This window comes from Equus asinus, chromosome 23 (genome assembly GCF_041296235.1).
Source record: "Equus asinus isolate D_3611 breed Donkey chromosome 23, EquAss-T2T_v2, whole genome shotgun sequence".
In the NCBI taxonomy this organism is placed as follows: Eukaryota; Metazoa; Chordata; class Mammalia; order Perissodactyla; family Equidae; genus Equus; species Equus asinus.
The window spans coordinates 27,836,846-27,854,492 of NC_091812.1; the positions used below are offsets into that span (position 1 = coordinate 27,836,846).

The 17,647-nt window shown below is 39.8% G+C and overlaps 1 protein-coding gene across 4 annotated transcripts in view; it reads right to left on the minus strand.

Moving 5' to 3' along the window:
• Positions 1-17,647, minus strand: part of PCSK5 (proprotein convertase subtilisin/kexin type 5) — a 444,775-nt gene that overhangs the window by 93,708 nt on the left and 333,420 nt on the right. For 2 of the 4 annotated variants that reach the window (XM_070495324.1, XM_044767585.2), the window contains exons 22-24: positions 14,281-14,417; positions 9,421-9,627; positions 8,249-8,317 (exon numbers count right to left, since the gene is read on the minus strand). In XM_070495324.1, coding sequence (XP_070351425.1) covers positions 8,249-8,317; positions 9,421-9,627; positions 14,281-14,417 — 413 coding nt within the window. Of the gene's footprint in view, positions 1-2,615; positions 3,589-5,455; positions 5,854-8,248; positions 8,318-9,420; positions 9,628-14,280; positions 14,418-17,647 lie in introns of those variants that run through there. The other 2 variants (XM_070495325.1, XM_070495326.1) reach the window with 2 other exon arrangements.

Genomic DNA, 17,647 nt, shown 5'->3' on the forward strand with positions numbered 1-17,647 from the left:
GTATTTGTCTTTTTAAGTCAGATTTATCGAAATATAATTTTCATAGTGTGACATTTGCCCTTTTTAGGTATATAGTTCTATGAATTTTGACAAATGAAAACAGTCACATAATCACCCCTGACAATCAAGATATAGGACATTTGCAACACTCCGAATAGTTCCCCCATGTTCTTTATTGTTATGATGATGCAATTGTTGTTAACTATAATAATAATAATTATTAATTAATCATTAATAATAATTATTAATCATTTTTAAGTCCATAATGTAGTCAGACTTCCTTAGTTTTTACTTAGCGTCTTTTTTCTATCCCAGGATACCACATTACGTTTAACTTTCGTGTCTCCTTAGCCTCCTCTTGGCTGTGACAGTTTCTCAGACTTTACTTGTTTGATGACCTTGACAGTTTTGAGGAGTACTAACAGATATTTTACAAAGTTTCCCTCTAGTGGGATTTGTCCGATGTTTTTCTCACGATTAGCCTGGGGTTATGGGTTTTGGGGTGGAAGATCTCAGAGGTCAAGTGCCTTTCTCATCATATCATATCAAGGGCACATGCTATTATATGATTTATCACTGTTGCTGTTGACCTTGACCCCCTACATGAGGTAGTACTTGTCAGGTTTCCCCACAGGGCAGTTCCTCTCCTCGCCTCCTTTCCATACTGCTCTCTTGGAAGGAAGTCACTATGTACAGCTAAGAAGTTGGGAGTTATGCTCCAGTACCTGGAGGGAGGAATGCTAATTATTTGGAATTCTTTTGCACTGAAGATTTGTCTCTTGTCCCCGATTTACTTATTTATATGACCACTTATTTATTTATGTCTGTATGAACTCATGGAGTTTTATTTTATACTTTGGGTTATAGCAAATGCTCTTTTATTTATATTATTGCTCAAATTGTTCCAGCTTTGGCTATTGGGAAATCTTTCATTTGTCCCCTGTGTCCCTCTGATATACCCAGATCACTGTGGGTTCTTTTTCCTTCGAGCACTTCCTTAATTCCTGTCACTACGATATACAGACTCACACCTTGTATATTTCCCACCCTAGTCCCAGAATCAGCCAGTTCTCCAAGGAGCCCTGGTATCTCTTATTGGAGAATGGTATTAGCAACCAAGATCTGGGCACTAGGTGTGCTTATTGCTACTGGGGTGTTGTTGCTTCTAGGCCCTCTCAGCTGGCAGAGTATGAAGTATTTTTTCCCTCCAACTTTAAAAAAAAAGTTTTCAAATCTACAGAAAGGCTGAAATAGTTGTGCAAAGAACAACTTTGTATGCTTCGCCTAGATCCTGTTTTGTTCTGAACCATTTGAAAATAAGTTCTACATTTCATGACATTTCATCCCTAAATGCACTTTTTGGGGATGCATCCCTAACTGATCTTTTTTATCCACTCCCAAGCAAAGGCTCTGCTCCCACTCAGTACAACACAGTTACCATATCTGAGGAAACATTAATTCAGCAATATTATCCAATTTCATTCAAATATTTCTAACTGTCCCCAAAATATCTTTTAAGACTTTTACAATCCAGGCTGTAGTAAATATTTATACATTTTCCTGGTTGTTTTCTCTCTTTATTCTCTTTTACTTCACCTGCTTACTTTTTTTTTCATTATATTAAATTTTTTTAAAGAGTACAGGTCAGTTGACTTATAAATATCCCATATTCTGGATTTATCTTATCATTACTTTTAGGCTAAATAAGGGTTTCTCAACCTCAGCATTAACACTTGGGACCAGATAATTCTTTGTTGTGGGGGGCTGTCTTGTGCATTATAGAACGTTTAGAAGCATCCTTGACCTCTTCCCACTAGATGCAAGTAACAACCCCCCAGTCATGGCAATCAAAAATGTCTCAAAATATTGACAAATGTCCCCTATGTTATAATCACCTCCAGCTGAGAATCATTAGTCTAGATACTTTTGTCAAGGATACCAGGTGAGGTTGTGTACTTGTTAACGTATCACATCAGGAAACACATGATATAGATTATATGGAACTAATGGTGGTAACGCTAAGTGTATTAACTTGGTTAAGTTGATAACCAGCAAATCTCTCCACTATAATTAACTATTAATTATGGAAGTACTTTGAGTCTGTGTGATTATCCTGTTCCCAAACAGTTTTCCACCTAATGATTTTAGCTTCCACTCATGATTCGCCCTTGAGTTAATGCACTAGGGGATGTAAAATGATGATTTTCTAATTCTTTCCTTGTATATATACCAGCTGAAAATTTTCTGTAAAGAAGAGCTTTTCCATTTATTCTATTTCCCCTCTCTCTTTTTTTCTCCCTTCTTTAAATATCACTATTGATGTATGGATTATTTTTATTAGTTGAATTATAATTCTTTATGATCAATATTTTTTGATGCTCAAATTGTTCCAAATTGGACAGTTCCCACTGGAATTGGCCCAATCTCACTAATTACTGTGTCATTTGTTATGAGTTTGTAACCTCTTATATGGTTCAGATCAAAACTTTGTAAAAAGATAGACCTGGAGAGGTCTCACTCCCATCTCCTTTACCTCTTTCATTATAGGTAACCATTTTCATTAGTTTCTGGTTTATCCTTTCTGTGTTTCTTATTCAAAAATAAGTAAAACATGTACATACGCACACATGTATATTTTATTTCAACATCTTTTCTTACCCAAAAAGTAGCATACTATGTACATGTTTTAGCACCTTGCCTTCTACTTAACAGTACATCATGAAATTATTATCAGTTCACATAGATCTTCTTTGCTCTTTTTAATGACTGCATAGTACTCCATTGTGTATGTGTATGTTGCTTTATTCAACTAGTCTTCCATGAATGAACATTTAGGATGTTTCAAATAGTTTAATACCACAGATAATGCTATAGTGAATAACACTGTGAATGCTGTTTTGAATTTGTGGATGTTTATCATCAGGATAAATTTCTAGAAGAGATGTTGTAGAGTCAAAGGATAAATGCATATGCAATTGTGTTATGTACTGCCAAATTTCCTTCAACAGTCGTTGTACCATTTTGTCTTCCCACCAGTAATAAATAAGAGTGTTTGTTTTCCTACAGCCTTGCCTGTACAGTGTGTTGTAAGCTTTTGAATTTTTACCAATCTGATAGGTGAGAAATGATATGTCATGGTAGTTTTAATTTGCATTTCCCATACAGTGAGCAAAGTTAAACATCTTTTCTTATGCTTCAGGACATTTGTTTCATGGGATTTTTAAAACCTAGCTCTTTCTTTATAATTTCCTGGCTGTTACCTTAGATCAGGCTCCTGTTACTTCATACCTAGTTTTCTGAAATAGTCTTCTAGCTGGTTTCTCTGCCTACTGCCTCTCTTCCTTTCAATTACCCTGAACACAGTTAACACAGTTACCATATTAGTCTTCTTAAAACACTTCTTCAAGGGGCTGGCCCTGTGGCCAAGTGGTTAAGTTCGCACGCTCCGCTGCAGGCGGCCCGGTGTTTTGTTGGTTCGAATCCTGGGCGCGGACATGGCACTGCTCATCAAACCACGCTGAGGCAGCGTTCCATATGCCACAACTAGAAGGACCCACAACGAAGAATATACAACTATGTACTGGGGGGCTTTGGGGAGAAAAAGGAAAAAATAAAATCTTTAAAAAAACAAAAAAACACTTCTTCAAGACATTCTCTCTTTATTTTAAAGAACCTTCAATTATTCCACCTTAGCCATAGGATACTTTTAAACTCATTAGTCCAAAATTCAAGATATGGTTTTCAACCACCTCTCTAAACTTCTGTCCGCCCATTCTCTTAGATTTACTTATTCCTTCTGCAAAATTGGTATATTCAGTGCCCTAAAACCCATGGCAGAAAGTCTTTCTGACCTTTCTTCTTGCTAATGTCCGGGTTGAAAGTCCCTCCAGAGTGCAGCCCCGCCCTCTTGTCCATCTAAATTCCATGCAAACTCCAAGATTCATCTCAAGTCCCATCTTTTTGGAAGCCTTCCTTCTCCACTTCAGTGTCCAGGGGTTCCCTCCTTTACTGAATTCTTTTGGTACAAATGTTTGTCCTCTTATTTGACACTTAATCTTTATGGGCTTTTTCTTTTATGGCAAGTATTTAAAAATTTTAAATTTGTGTATATTTTTCCCCAAGAGTAGGGATGATCACCATTTTAATGAGCAAATATTAATGGATTTTCATCACCCACTTCTGAGCCAAGATAAAGGCACATTAACCTCTATTTTACTGATAAGATAAGGAAGTAAAGAGATCTTCTGCAATTTTATCAAAATCAATCATTAAGTCAACAGTGAGGTAAGTATGTGCTCCAAATCTTTGCTGTAGTCAGGAGTCACGCTTATTACTGCATTCCATAAATTAAAACAGAAGAAAAAAAGTGCCTCAAAACATTAGGTAAAAATGACTCCATTTATTTATCCCCTTAATTAACGAAGAAATATACCTTAGAACACTTCGATTTATCTTAGTTAAATTTCCATTCAAGATACTGGTTAGAAAGACAAAGAATTTGGCATCAAATGCTCTTGGAACAAAACAGTATTATATAAAATGCTATCTGGTTTTTTTTCAGACTAATAAAGAAGAGAAATATAAGAGAGAACAAATTGGCGGTTGCCAGAAGTGGGAGATGGGGCGTGGGTAAAATAGGTGAAGGGAGTTAAAAATCACAAACTTCCAGTTATAAAATAAATAAGTCCTGGGGATATAATTTACAGGATATAATATAATGATGGCTATAATTAATAATACTGTGCTGCATATTTGAAAATTGCTAAGAGAGTAGATCATAAGATTCTCATCACAAGAAAATAATTTTGTAACTAGGTGAGGTGGTGGATATTAACTAGACTTATTGTGGTGAACATTTTGCAATATATACAAATATTGAATCATTATGTTGTACACTTGAAACTAACATAATGTTATATGCCAATTATACCTCAACAAAAAAAAGAAGAGAAATCTAACACCCTATAATAAAAACACCACTGTTTCCTCCTAGAATGTCAAATTCAATATGTTCCTCATGATAAAACAGCCACTTTTTGGTCATGTGTTTCTTTTTTGTCCTCTTTCTGGTCATCTTTCCTTAGAATAACAAATAGCTGGACCCAGGAGCTAGATGAAATCAGAGTCAATTGGGAATTTGAGTTCTTCTTTATTGGGTGTAAAAGATCTTAATCTATAGTTACACTAAATATCTGGAAAGGAATAAAAAACAGAAAGAAATCCCACTATTCCCAACAACTAATTATTACATAGTGTAGAGAAAATGTCTCAGAGTGACTGATCGCACTTTTCCTGACTCCTCAAGAGATCATCCAGCTCTGGTTCACAGATGAATCTATGTTATTTAAATGGAATGAAGTGGAGTGCTCTCCAAAGGATGATGTCCCTTGTCACAAGAAGACTCTCATGAAAATCTATGGTAAATTATTTATATTTTTAAAAATTTGTATTCGTATCTTATTAAAATTATGAAATTTAATAAACGACTTCCTCTTCAAATCTCACTTACAGTTCTAATATTCCACAAAAAGATCATTTGTTTCTGTACCATACGATTTCTTTCCCTTCTTCTTGGCCCGTAAACAAAGTTTGATTCGACACAACATCATATATAAATCCCTGTGTATCCTGAGCCATGCATCTCTGCTCTGAATTTGGGCAATTCTCAAATTCAATTCAACAAACATTACTACCTTTATTGTAGGTTTATTATATCCTAGGCATGCTGCCAGTTCTTGTGGGAGCAGCGTGTACAAGTCATAGAGCTTTTCTCAAGTAGTTTAGTGTCTAGGCAGAAAGATGTGTATGCACCAAATATTACACAAACCAGTTGTATAAAGTATTATTGTTGGCCTACAAATGAGGAGAAACGAGAAAAAACAAGGGGAAACAAGAAAAGAGAGAATTAATTCTACTGGAAAGAACAAGAAAGGCTTCAGAAATAAGAGCATAATTGAGTTCAGCCAACGCAATCCAAAAATACACAAGTCCAACATACAGAGATTTTATAAATTAACAGGAAGTTTAGAATTTAAAGTTAAAAATTAGCACCATTTAGGATGTTCTAGTCACCCTCTTCTGTGATCCCACTGAACTTTGTACCTCTCTCTACTCTGGCAGGTCACCTTGTAAAAGATTTGATTCTAGGTGCATCACTTGTGACAGCCAGAGAGGGCCTTGCAACAGGCTCCACAGCCACATCAACTATGAATTCTCAGTGCCATGGTGAGTGCTCAACGCACTGAAGATGAAGTTTCTTAAAGGAGTGAATGAACTAAATATTTCAATGGCACTTTGTAAAGTGAACCAAACTTTCTAATTTCTCTCATTTTGCAAGTTGCTTCTTTTGGATTTTGAGTCCCCAGATGGCCAGGGTCTGCTATGGAATTCACTTTCCAGTGGTTACACCTCTGTCTCATCTTCAGCCAGGTCAGCTAAGGGAAAGGTGGGCACAGTGCAGATCCCTAGTGATCATGGTTGTCAGCGTTCCCACCTCCATGCCAAGATCCTCACTGATCCTCAATGAGTCCACACACATTCCTACATCTCTTTAAACCTGAAGGCCAAAATCTCAGGTTTAAGGTTTTACAGACGGACAGACAGACAGACAGACAGACACACACACACACACACATCTCCGTGATGCACAAAGATGCTAGCATGGACATACAACCCACAATAACAAAAGTGCAAAAGGAGAGCACAAAAATTAGCTGAGATGTGAAACCTAATGGGCAAGTGTGGTCTGAAATGGGCAAAAAGGGAAATCAAGAGAGTGAAAACATTGATCCTTGTTCCCTGCTAGAAAGAACACCTCCTATTGCTTCACGAGAGACACTGGAATTTGCCTATCTTTTAAATTTTAGTGCTTTTATTACTTCTGTTTAGGTCTATTTTTGCTTCCCAGAAAATTAGCAATTTTATCCTCAAATCTCTGACTCCAAATGTTACCTGTTTCTTAAGTGCAACTTCATTATTATGTTTTATTTTCCGGTAATATATGCCTCAATTCATAGTGGAGGACAATGGGGGAATGGTATTCAAGCTCCTAAAAACTCTATTTTGTAGTTACAGACATTGTAGAAAATATATCTTTTCCATTTAAGACAGAGAGAGATGGTGACAACCCTCAGATAAATTATAATTCATGTACAATATTTAAGAATTAAGGAAATCCATTAAGTAAAGTCAATAAAATGTTCAATTAGCCCTGGCACAGTCTAACCCCTTGCAATTTCATGAGTGTTTCCTGAAACATTGGCTTTGTTGGCAGCTTGTTAGAAATGCAAATTCTCAGTCCCCACCCTAGACCCATGAATCAGAATCTGCATTTTAATAAATCCCCAATACGATTTGTGTGCACATTAAAGTTTTAGAAGCATGAATTAACCAACCACAGGGCTTCAGGAAAACTCCATGAAGAGAAATTATTCCATCCATCTTTAATTTAGGTTAGTTTCCTTCCAAAGATCCACAGACCCAAGTGCTAATTATTTTGAATATCCAGCCGAAATTTACATTAACCTACATTCTGGGAACTTGGTGGCCTCCCTAGTTTTCATTTAATGTCCAATCCAATGGTGCTGTGTGCTACAGACTGTCCCTCTCACCCCCTCCACAGGAGAACCATAAGTGTGAGAAGGGAAGAAAGGAAGAGCCAATGGTTTGATTTAGAGAATTACATGCAAGACTGACACGTGCTTTTCATTGTTTGATAGGGATTTCAAACTGTACTATCACCATATTGCTTCCTTCTCAAATGACTGTTTTAGTTTCCAAGCAATAGATCATTTTTGCAAAGAAAAGTTCCCAATCTCCTGACAAGCTTTTGTGTTTCACATACTGAGTTAGTGTAATTAGACATTTCTTTGCTTGAGTTTATTTCTCTCTCACCATTGATCATCTTCAAATTTGTCACCTTGAGAAGCTAAGGAGAGGCTGAGTCCCAGGCACCCTGAAACATGTTGCTATAGGTATCCCCTGCCAACTAGCTAACAGCCAGAGGAAAAGATGTCCTTTCCTAAACTTGAGTTTCACTGGGTCAAGTGACCTATCCATTGTCTCAAAAGGGACAGTCTCTCACTGTGACCTTGTTTGAATAGGAGTGAGCCTACTTAATGGATGTTGATGATGACACTGATGGTGACAACAATGACAAAAGTTCCTACTGAAGCAGTGACAGCATGAGGATGTGCGGAAAAGGATACAGCTATTTCAAGTTTTTGAGTAATAAAGGAAGATGACATACCCAAGCTGCACCCCAGGCATCCTTCTTCACAAGGCACGCATTCTTCATAGTCTGGGTCTTGGACTTCACCTATATAGTGAGAGGAGTGGAAAACACAATTAATTTTAACTGAGTGGAGACACATGAATTGCTATGAATATATGTGGGTGCATAGCTTATTTTCAGGCAAATCATAGAGGAATTATGAAACCCAAAACTATCCTTGAGAATATACATATCACGCATGTTTTTATCTCCTTCTATTAATTTAATAGATTGAATCAGTTTGATTGGGTACAAATAGAACAAAGTTGGACTCTGCCATGCAACTACTTTTGAAGTCAAGCTGGTAGATTTTATTTATTAAATAAATTCTGCTTCTTGGAATACGGACTTGGGTATATAAATGATGAAGCTCTGTCTCTTTTTATCAGTCCTCTTAAACACTTTTTTAAAAAGTTTTAAATCCTACAATACATTATTAGACATTAAGAAGAAAAAGGAATGAATGTATTAATTACTCTAGAAACATCTGGGAGCTCTCTTCAGCACCAGACCAGGCATAATTCTGATACAGAGTAGAAAAAGTCTGCAAGATTCTTATATGGGAGATAACAAAAGCTGTAAGTGCTGTTTTTTAATCTTCCTCTTCCCATATAAGATAAGGAACTGGGCAATAACAATAACACATGTGATTCACAGAACATTTTAATATTTCCAAGTAGCTTTAGGAAGGCTGATTTTAAGTGGCTTCTCACAGAAACCATCTTGGTGCTATACTCTCCCTTTCACAAATGAAGAAACGAAGGCATGAAGAAATTAGATTAATTTTGCTCAGGGTCTCATACTAGTAATTCGGAAAGAGAAAATTGTTGACCAGGACTTTTGGATTCTAATGTAATTTTCTCTCCACTATACCCTGCCCACAAACCCTGCACTCAAGATCACTTTCTATGTGATTAGCTGCATCCCTGTGTCCTTGGATTGTGTCTGGGGGAACCCCAAGAAAAGCTGTGTGGGGGAAGAAAGAGGGGCAGCTTTCACTGTCCCCACTTGACATATAGAGTCACACAAAGTCATCCCCAGATGCCGACATTAAAGCCAGAAAGGCAATTCCAGTCTCCGGGACATCCAGGGGTACAGCTCCTCATGCCGCCTCCTGGTACAGGGCAGTGGCCCCAGAGCAGCCTTACCTGGTCCACACTCTACCTTCTGGCAGGTGTGGTTGGTGGGCACCATGAAGTAGCCGCTCACGCATTGTGTGCAGATGTGTGCGCTGTGGCAAAGCTCACAGTTGTCTGGGCAAGGCAGGCAGGCATGCCCCTTGGCAGGGTAGTGGCCCGCTGGGCAGCTCTCCCAACACTCCCCCTGGTACAGGAAGCGCTCCTGGCCATGCTTATCTGAACACACAGAGGGGCAAGCAAAAGAGGGAAAATGTACCACATTAACCATGAAGCTAATATAACCTCAGATGTTTTATTTTAAAAAGATATAACCGAGTGCTTTGTCTCCAAGGGGACCAGGAGCATAAGAATGGATTTAATGAAAAGTACAATATCTTTATACTTGTAGTTGAAAAGTTTTGCTTGTAGGAAATCATTTTCCAATATTTTGTATATAAGTGAATAGCAACTACTATCTGGGATGTCACTGCAAAAACACCTACCACGCTTTGTGGACAACTCAAGTCAGAATGTGGGGAACTTTCCCAAGGGCTCCTTTCCATGTCTGTGGAAGCTAGCAGACTTAGGGGCTACAGAGATCCCATGAGAATAAACAAATGATTGCTAATAGACACGTTTTTATGACAGCGCTATCTTTTAGAATGATTTTGAATTCTGTTATCAAAATCGCTCGCTTGTGTAACCATCTAATTGGCACAGCTGCCAATTCCTATAACGACAGCCTACTGAAGCGTGAGACCAAGCACACCTCTCTGACTCCTGAAAGTTCCTGAGCCTCTGTCAACATTGGACTCTACGAGGAAAGAATCAGCGGTACCCCGCCGTGGGAGACTATGGGAATTTGTTCCTGGAAGGAATGGAAAATGCTAATCAATTACAAACTATCACAAATAATGAAAAAGGATTATGATCAGTTACAAATATATATATATATACACATGTATATAAACAGGATTAAAATAGATGCACCTAGAGGTCTCCGACCCCCACCCTGCTGGAGATTTTGTTCGTGCCAGCTGTGTTTAGGGTATACATCTTCTTCAGGTCTCTCAGGTGCCCCTGCCTCTGAAGAGCAGCCGATCTGTGTTACCCGAAATGACTGGGGTCCAGTGTTCACTCAGCACGTGACCTACCACATGAAGATCCAGAACCACTGAACTTCAAGATATAAGGCTGCTGAATTTGTGGATAAAGATAGTACTAACCCCATGTTTCAAGTGTAGAAACTGAAAGTCAGTATAATATTAGATCGAACCCCATGAAATTGCCAACATTTGACTATTTTTTTTGCCCATAAACTTGGTGCTCTCAAATGGTCTAACCTAATGTTTCTTATTTAATTAAAGCCCTAGTTCAAATATAACTTAAAGAGCACACCCTTGGATTATGGCTCTGAAGCTACCTCTTTTCTGTTTGTGATTTCATGCTGGAAGTCTGCTGGTTCCATGGGACAGAGAAAATAAAGAGGGCTTCCATAGAGGTGGGAGGAACAGTGTCTGCTGTCTCCAAGCTTGACTTAAAAGAGCATTATGCTCTAAGGGAAGGAGAGTGTTGGAAGGATGTAATGTGCATTTGGGGGTTTTACAGCTGTAGGTCAATGTTGTGGAGCACAAAACCCTGATTCGGTGGAACCTGGAGTCTCAGAAACCCACAGAGGATCAACCTTCCAAGTTGTGTTCTTCTCAGGCACTTTATGGAACCCTAGACAAACTCATTTGCACCAAGACTCATTCAGAAAGGATCCTGTCTTTCAGAGGGCAATCTTCTCAGCCGTAGGTAGGAAGATCTGAGGGAGAGCAGGGAGAAGCTTCCCCCCTCCTCCATCCAGCAGTCACACCTTTACATGACATCAACTCAGGCTGCAGAGGCTGGGGGCAGCTTGGCCTATAGTGAGTTCTAAGTACATATTTGGTGAGTGAATGAATGACTTTCTGCGAGCGAGTGAATTAATATTTGGCAATGTTCTTACTTTTCCAACATGTCCAACTGGATCAACAATCTTAAAAATTAATAATGATGGGTTCAGATATCAGACGAAGTATTCTCCAATCCATTTTTATCGTTCAGCTATGGCTTTATTAGTTGGACCCCTTTAGGTATTATAATTTGGATTTGAAGGACAGAAATTTGAAGGGTCTTGGTCTTTAAAATACACCAACCCTGCAAAAGGAGGTCGTTTATATGCCTTGACTATGGCCCACTTTTCCTACAGATTTAATCCAGGATTACACCAAGATTTGGTCATATCCTAATAGCCTGAGGAGTATGGCAGCTCACTCAGTTTTGGCTGATAATTTGGACACCCCATTGATTTAAATACCATGCATAAGTTTTTGACTACTTGCCCAGATTTCGGAAATTTAAATTATTGTAATGATCTGAAGGAGAAGCTGGTTCTAGTAGAAGAAGGGCTGATATTTTTATTAGGTGCCAACTCTTCTATGTGATAATATGAGACAAGAGTTAAAATGTAAAGAACTCCAAAAGAGGTTCAGGTTGGATTTCATTTATAGTGAAGAGTAATTAACCATTTTCAGAGAATTTCTTGGCAGCTGCTTTTGTTAGAAGAGAAGGCAGACCAATGTGAAGACCTCAGATGTCTGCAGGAGGAAAGGAAGGATGAGGGTGGAAGGCATGAGGGGAAAAGGATTGCTGGAAGGGATGAAAGAAAGAAAGGCTGAGGGACTCTGAAAGTAAATTTGAAGCTTACTTCACCCTTTTGCTTACTGTAGTGTTATGTGATTGGTAAAATTTAGCTTTGGTAGAGGATAAATCTGGAAGAGAATTTAGAGCGAATCTTCACCAACATTATTGGAGAGCTGCATTTCCAAAAGAATTCATACCTAAATCTTAACAAAATGACAATTAAGCAAGGGGCAACATTTCTACAAACTGATGGAAGAGGCTTACGGGTGTAGAAGGGACTCCCTAGTCTTTTCCAGAGGATTCCCAGCCTTTTATTAAAGTCTGTTGATGTGGAACTACATCCATTCAATCCTCCAGTTTCTTTAGCCCTGTCGCATGTATTATAGCTGTGCTAATACATAAACTAGGACATCGTGCTCTTAATAGGAGAGACCCTGCTAATCAGAGCTTCTCAATGACACCCTCTCCAGGAAGCCTCCTCTGCTCACTACAGCTGAAAGTGATGTTTCTTCTCTGACCTGCAGCTGGATTCCTGCCATCCATTTGGTCTTTAATATTTTCTTGTTTTATAACATGAGGACACACCCCTCCTTCAGACTGCAAACTCCTTGAAGCAAGTATCATGCTATCATTTATTGCATTTTCCATGCCAACTATGTATAGTAACTTGTACATGGAAGGGGCACAATAAATTTTTGTGAAGATAATGGATTAAACACATACTTTCCAACAGAAAATACAGAAGAATTATCAAAACATTTTATGTGTGGATTGGTCCAACTGGCTGTGGGATGCCTAGAACATTTCAGACATTTGTTTAGCATTCAAGCTATTCCTTAATTTCGTACTATGGATGAAGATGTAGTGTGTTCTAAATGTGAAAGAGATTTTGGATGCTGCGTTGTCTATGCTCCCTTTTTTTACAAACAGGGAGAGACAGAAAGAGGTGAAGTGACTGGTTTATTATTCAAATGCCCACAGGAGCAAGCAGGTACAAGCAATAACAGTAGTAACAGCGATAATAAGAAGAATAGTTAAGAGTGCTTCCTATGTGCCCAGTCCTGTTCTAAGTGCTTTATTATTTTATCTCATTTAACTTTCATAATAATCCTAAGAGGAGGCAATCATCATCATCATCTTACAGATAAGGAAAGGAACAGAATGAACAGGCTAGAGATATTTGACATAGATATACTTTGTTTACATAAGAAACTTTTAATTTATGCAAAGAAATGTGTTATCTCCCATTTTTCTGCAAATGCATGACACTCTCAATTTGTTCTTCACTTTTTTGGTTTTATAAGAAAGAATAAAGATAAATAATTCTCTCCCACCAGAAAAACCATGTAAGCATCACGGCCATGGTAACTAACAGCCTCAGGATCTGTGAGACAACTGGGAGTGGTGGGGACTATGGAGAAATGGAGAGCAGCCTCCTCTGGTCTCCATTCAACCATTTGGAGAATGTAGGCCCAGTGTTGCCAGATCTTCCAAGTTTTCAAGAGAAACAGAAAACTCAGGTTTTATTTGAAATTTTCCAATTTGTAAGTTTGGTTCAAATTTTAAAAATATCACGTAGTTCAAATAAAATGTGAATCTGTCCCACATGAAGTCAAAGTGGAGGACAGGCATGTGAAGGGATGCTGGAGAGGAGTCAAAGGTCAGACCACAGAGGACCTTTGAGATCACGGAATATAATGCAATGACAGCAGAAACTTTTAGAGTTGTTAACACTAGGACAGAAAAGGTCATATTTGTGTTTTGAAACTATTACGTTGTTCCCACTGGGCTCTGACAACTTCTAAATGGCATAGCTCAGGGCTGAGGAGACACTGTCACAGACTCTATTACGATATTTCTCTTAAAGACTGAACGAGTCTGCCTTAATTTCCTGGCTTTTCACTTTTACCTCAACCAGTCTTAGCTTTACTGTCTACTTTGTGTCTGCATCATGTTTGCCCACCCTTTCTTTCTCTTTCTCTAGACAGACATCTCTTAGCTTCTCTGCATCTCCTCGGGGGCAGCGAGTCTGTGTCCACAATAACGTGAACTTGCATCCTGACAACAGGCAGAAACGTCAAGGTTGTACACACTCTCTAATGGACAGCTGTCTAATCTCAACCCCTCATCCCCAGAGATGAAGCTTCTGAGTCAAACAAAATACGCTTCAGCGGGAAAACAGGTTTGAACAAGGAAGGACCAGCGAGCAGCAGACTCCCTCACCGACTCCACAGGAGGTGCAGTTGGAAGGCTTGTTTCCTCGGCATTCTCGGCAGGTGTAGTGGCATGGATGGCATTGGCTCTTAAATTCAAATTTGCCTGGGGGACAGTTCAAAATGCAGCGGCCATCATCAAAAATCCTAGAGGAAAAGCAGACTTTTAGAGTTTGTAAGGGTGACTTTCTGGAATAATCTTAAGTATAGAACATGTGGTGTTCGTGTTTTGCTGCACAGACTTGGTTTCATTGTTCCAGAAACAAGGGGAATGTCTGGGACTGATCATCGTAGAACGAGTGGAATATTAGTCACATACCCATCCTTGCCTGAGGTTTGGACCCAACAGCAGGCCTGCCAGTAACTGGCTGGGGATGCAGTCTTGATTCTGCTTCCAAACAAGCTAACTGGTGCCTGCAGGGATTAAGTCCATATTGTAGGCCCCAGCCAAACCCAGCCAATGGTCAGATGGAGGTCTTGACCTTTTAAGACACTGAATGGGCTTTTTTTTTTTTTTTTTTTTTTTGGTGAGGAAGAATGGCCCTGAGCTAACATCTGTTGCCAATCTTCCTCTTTTTGCTTGAGGAAGATTGTCCCTGAGCTAACATCTGTGCCAATCTTCCTCTTTTTGCTTGAGGAAGATTGTCATGAGCTAACATCTGTGCCGATCTTCCTCTATTTTGTACATGGGATGCCACCACTGCATGGCTTGATGAGTGGTGTGTAGGTGTGCACCCAGGATCTGAACCTGTGAACCCTGGGCTGCCGAAGCTGAGTGCATGAACTTAATCACTATGCCACTGGGTCAGCCCCCGAATGGGCTTTTGAATCCAGGGGCCTTGGAGAAAATACCCTTCTTTTAGTTGTCAGCATACCCATACTTCACAAGGGAAATGTCGACTCCAAGGGCTCTTGAAGTAGTTTAGGTGCTACTTATAAACTTGGCCTGTGCGTGTGGCAAGTAATCAGTGAACTCTGATTTTGAGCGTCATTTTTGCAAGCGTTTCCTGATGTACCACAGTCTCTCTTTTCTGACCATGTTTGCAATCAACTACAAGGACACTCCAGATAAATTAGCATTTGGGCTTCTAAAACTTTTGATTTTATACACATACAATATCTATCATAATGCCATTGTTAATATTTTCATAGTTTTGCTTCTTTTTTTTCCCTTGCAAACTAACCCCAAGAGCAAATGAGACTAAGTAAATTGTATCCAAGAACTTTGCTCAGAAAAATACAAACTCTTTGCCAAGTGCAAGAGTCAGACAGGTAATGTGAATAGATGAAGTGAGCTGGGGGGCTGCACCCCCACAATTCCTAATTCAGTGGGTCTTGGGGGAAAAGAGCTGAGAATTTGGATTTTTGACAAATTCCTGGGTGATGCTCATGCTGTTGATCTAGAGAACACACTTTGAGAACCGCTGTTCCACCTTCTGTTCGCTGACAGTCTAGATTACTGTGGAATTCGTGAAATTATTCCTAAGTAATGCAGGTGGTGCCAAATTGGTGTCTTCTTTAGAATAGTAGTTATTGTATCAGTTCTGAAGTTAATTGAGCATGTAGTACACACGTGCCCCCAAGGGCATACTGCCGGCATCCTGGCCTGGGAGAGCTGAGGCCTGCAGACAAAGGCAGGGCTTCCTTCTCTCTCTCCCACCTCTCTCCACTCAGGCCCGACATCACATGGAAGGCAGGTGTGGGCTTTGCATAGCTTGCTCCTGGCGTGGCACTGGCTTGTCTAAATCCCACTGTTTCCATAGCTGGGGCCAGCCCTAAACTGGGGAAAGGCATCTTAATTCCAGGTTTGGACGAAATTGGGGTGGGGGCAAGGCATCTTGAAGGGTGTGTTGCTTAGGTCTTCCATCTCCTTCCCACCCTGAAAGTCTATGTCGTTTGCATCTGCTGGAAACAGAATGGGGTTAAAGCCAACAACACAAGACAAAAGGCCACCTCTTCTTGGAATCTCAGCCCCTCAGGTTCTGGTCACCACACCCAGCACTCCTGGAGCAAACAATCCCTTTGGCCCACTGCAGAGCATGGAGTCCCAGCCCTAATGAGACACACGCGCATCTGGTTGTCCACGTCAAAACAGATCCCTGCGCCACGGCGGATAATGAGATGACTTTGCGTCCAGCCCAGACTTTTCGCTGATGGCGCTAATGCCAACAGGGAATATCCCGGCCCCACCCTGGCTCTGGTTTCTGAGCTAGAAGACTTTTCAAGGAATAATTGGGATGTGGCTAGTTAAAAAAACAAAAACAAAACAAAAGCCTCTTTAAGAAAAACTGCGTAAGAGCTTTCTGAGGCTTTTAAACAAGGAAGCTCCTCGTAGCTCTGCTGAAAAGGAGAATGGGGCATGTTTACTTGTGAGGGTTCGTTTTCTTACTAAATTCAGTCGGAAAGGAATGGAAAGTACAGCATCATTTTGTTATTTATAGAAATAGATGACAGATTGGTTTAGAGGGAAATTATTTCTCTTGAGAAAGGCGATCTAATACCCTCAAGGATGGGAACCATTTAAAACCATCCAGAAATTGGGGGTGTGTCAGGGTGAAACAGATTTTGTAATACCGCCATGTTTATGTAGCGAAGGGGCCGCCTTTCTTACTTGAGTGCCTGATTTTAAAGAAGTACAAGCACATAAGTGTGCTTTATTTAAACACCTCCCTTCACTTCTACACTAAGGAAAACCTGGGTGACATACCCAGTTTTCGTAAGAACATGATTCTTTCTAAAGATCAAAAGATAGGGAAACCAGTCAAGCTTAAGTGAAGGCACTGAATAATATTATCCCCTTCACCCCCTTCCATCCGCCTCAAGAAAAATTGCCAAGGAACTTGAAGAAAAGTACCACTTCGAGTGGCATGGATTTCCACGAACGCTAACAAACCTTCCCTACTGGAAGAGGATAGATCCCTTGCTCTGGGCTCCAGGGGACTGATGAAAATTTTCTTTAAAGATGACTCAAGCCATCTCTGGGACCACCTGTCTTCCAATTTGTGGATTTCTGAGACACTCGGGCAAGCTAATCTCTACAGGAGAAGCACTTCTCTCCTCAAGGCACCCGTGCTCTTGGCATTTTCATAAGCAGTGAACCATTCCGCCTCCAACGGGGCTCATGAAAAGGAAGAAAGTGGCAGAAGCAAGTGCTAAAGAGCTGGGCAGAGGTGCTTTTCTTGACATTGGCGCTGAATATTCCAGGAGCCCCAGGCTGTGTGTGATGTGAGCTGGACTGGAAGAGATGGCACGTCAGGGTTAGCTGGTACTTTGTGCTGGTGGTTGGTTTGGCCCACCTAAAGTCATCACAAGGCCACTTAATGTAATTTCTTGGTACTTTAATGTTGTAACAGAATGAAATCTGGCAAAAAGTCTTT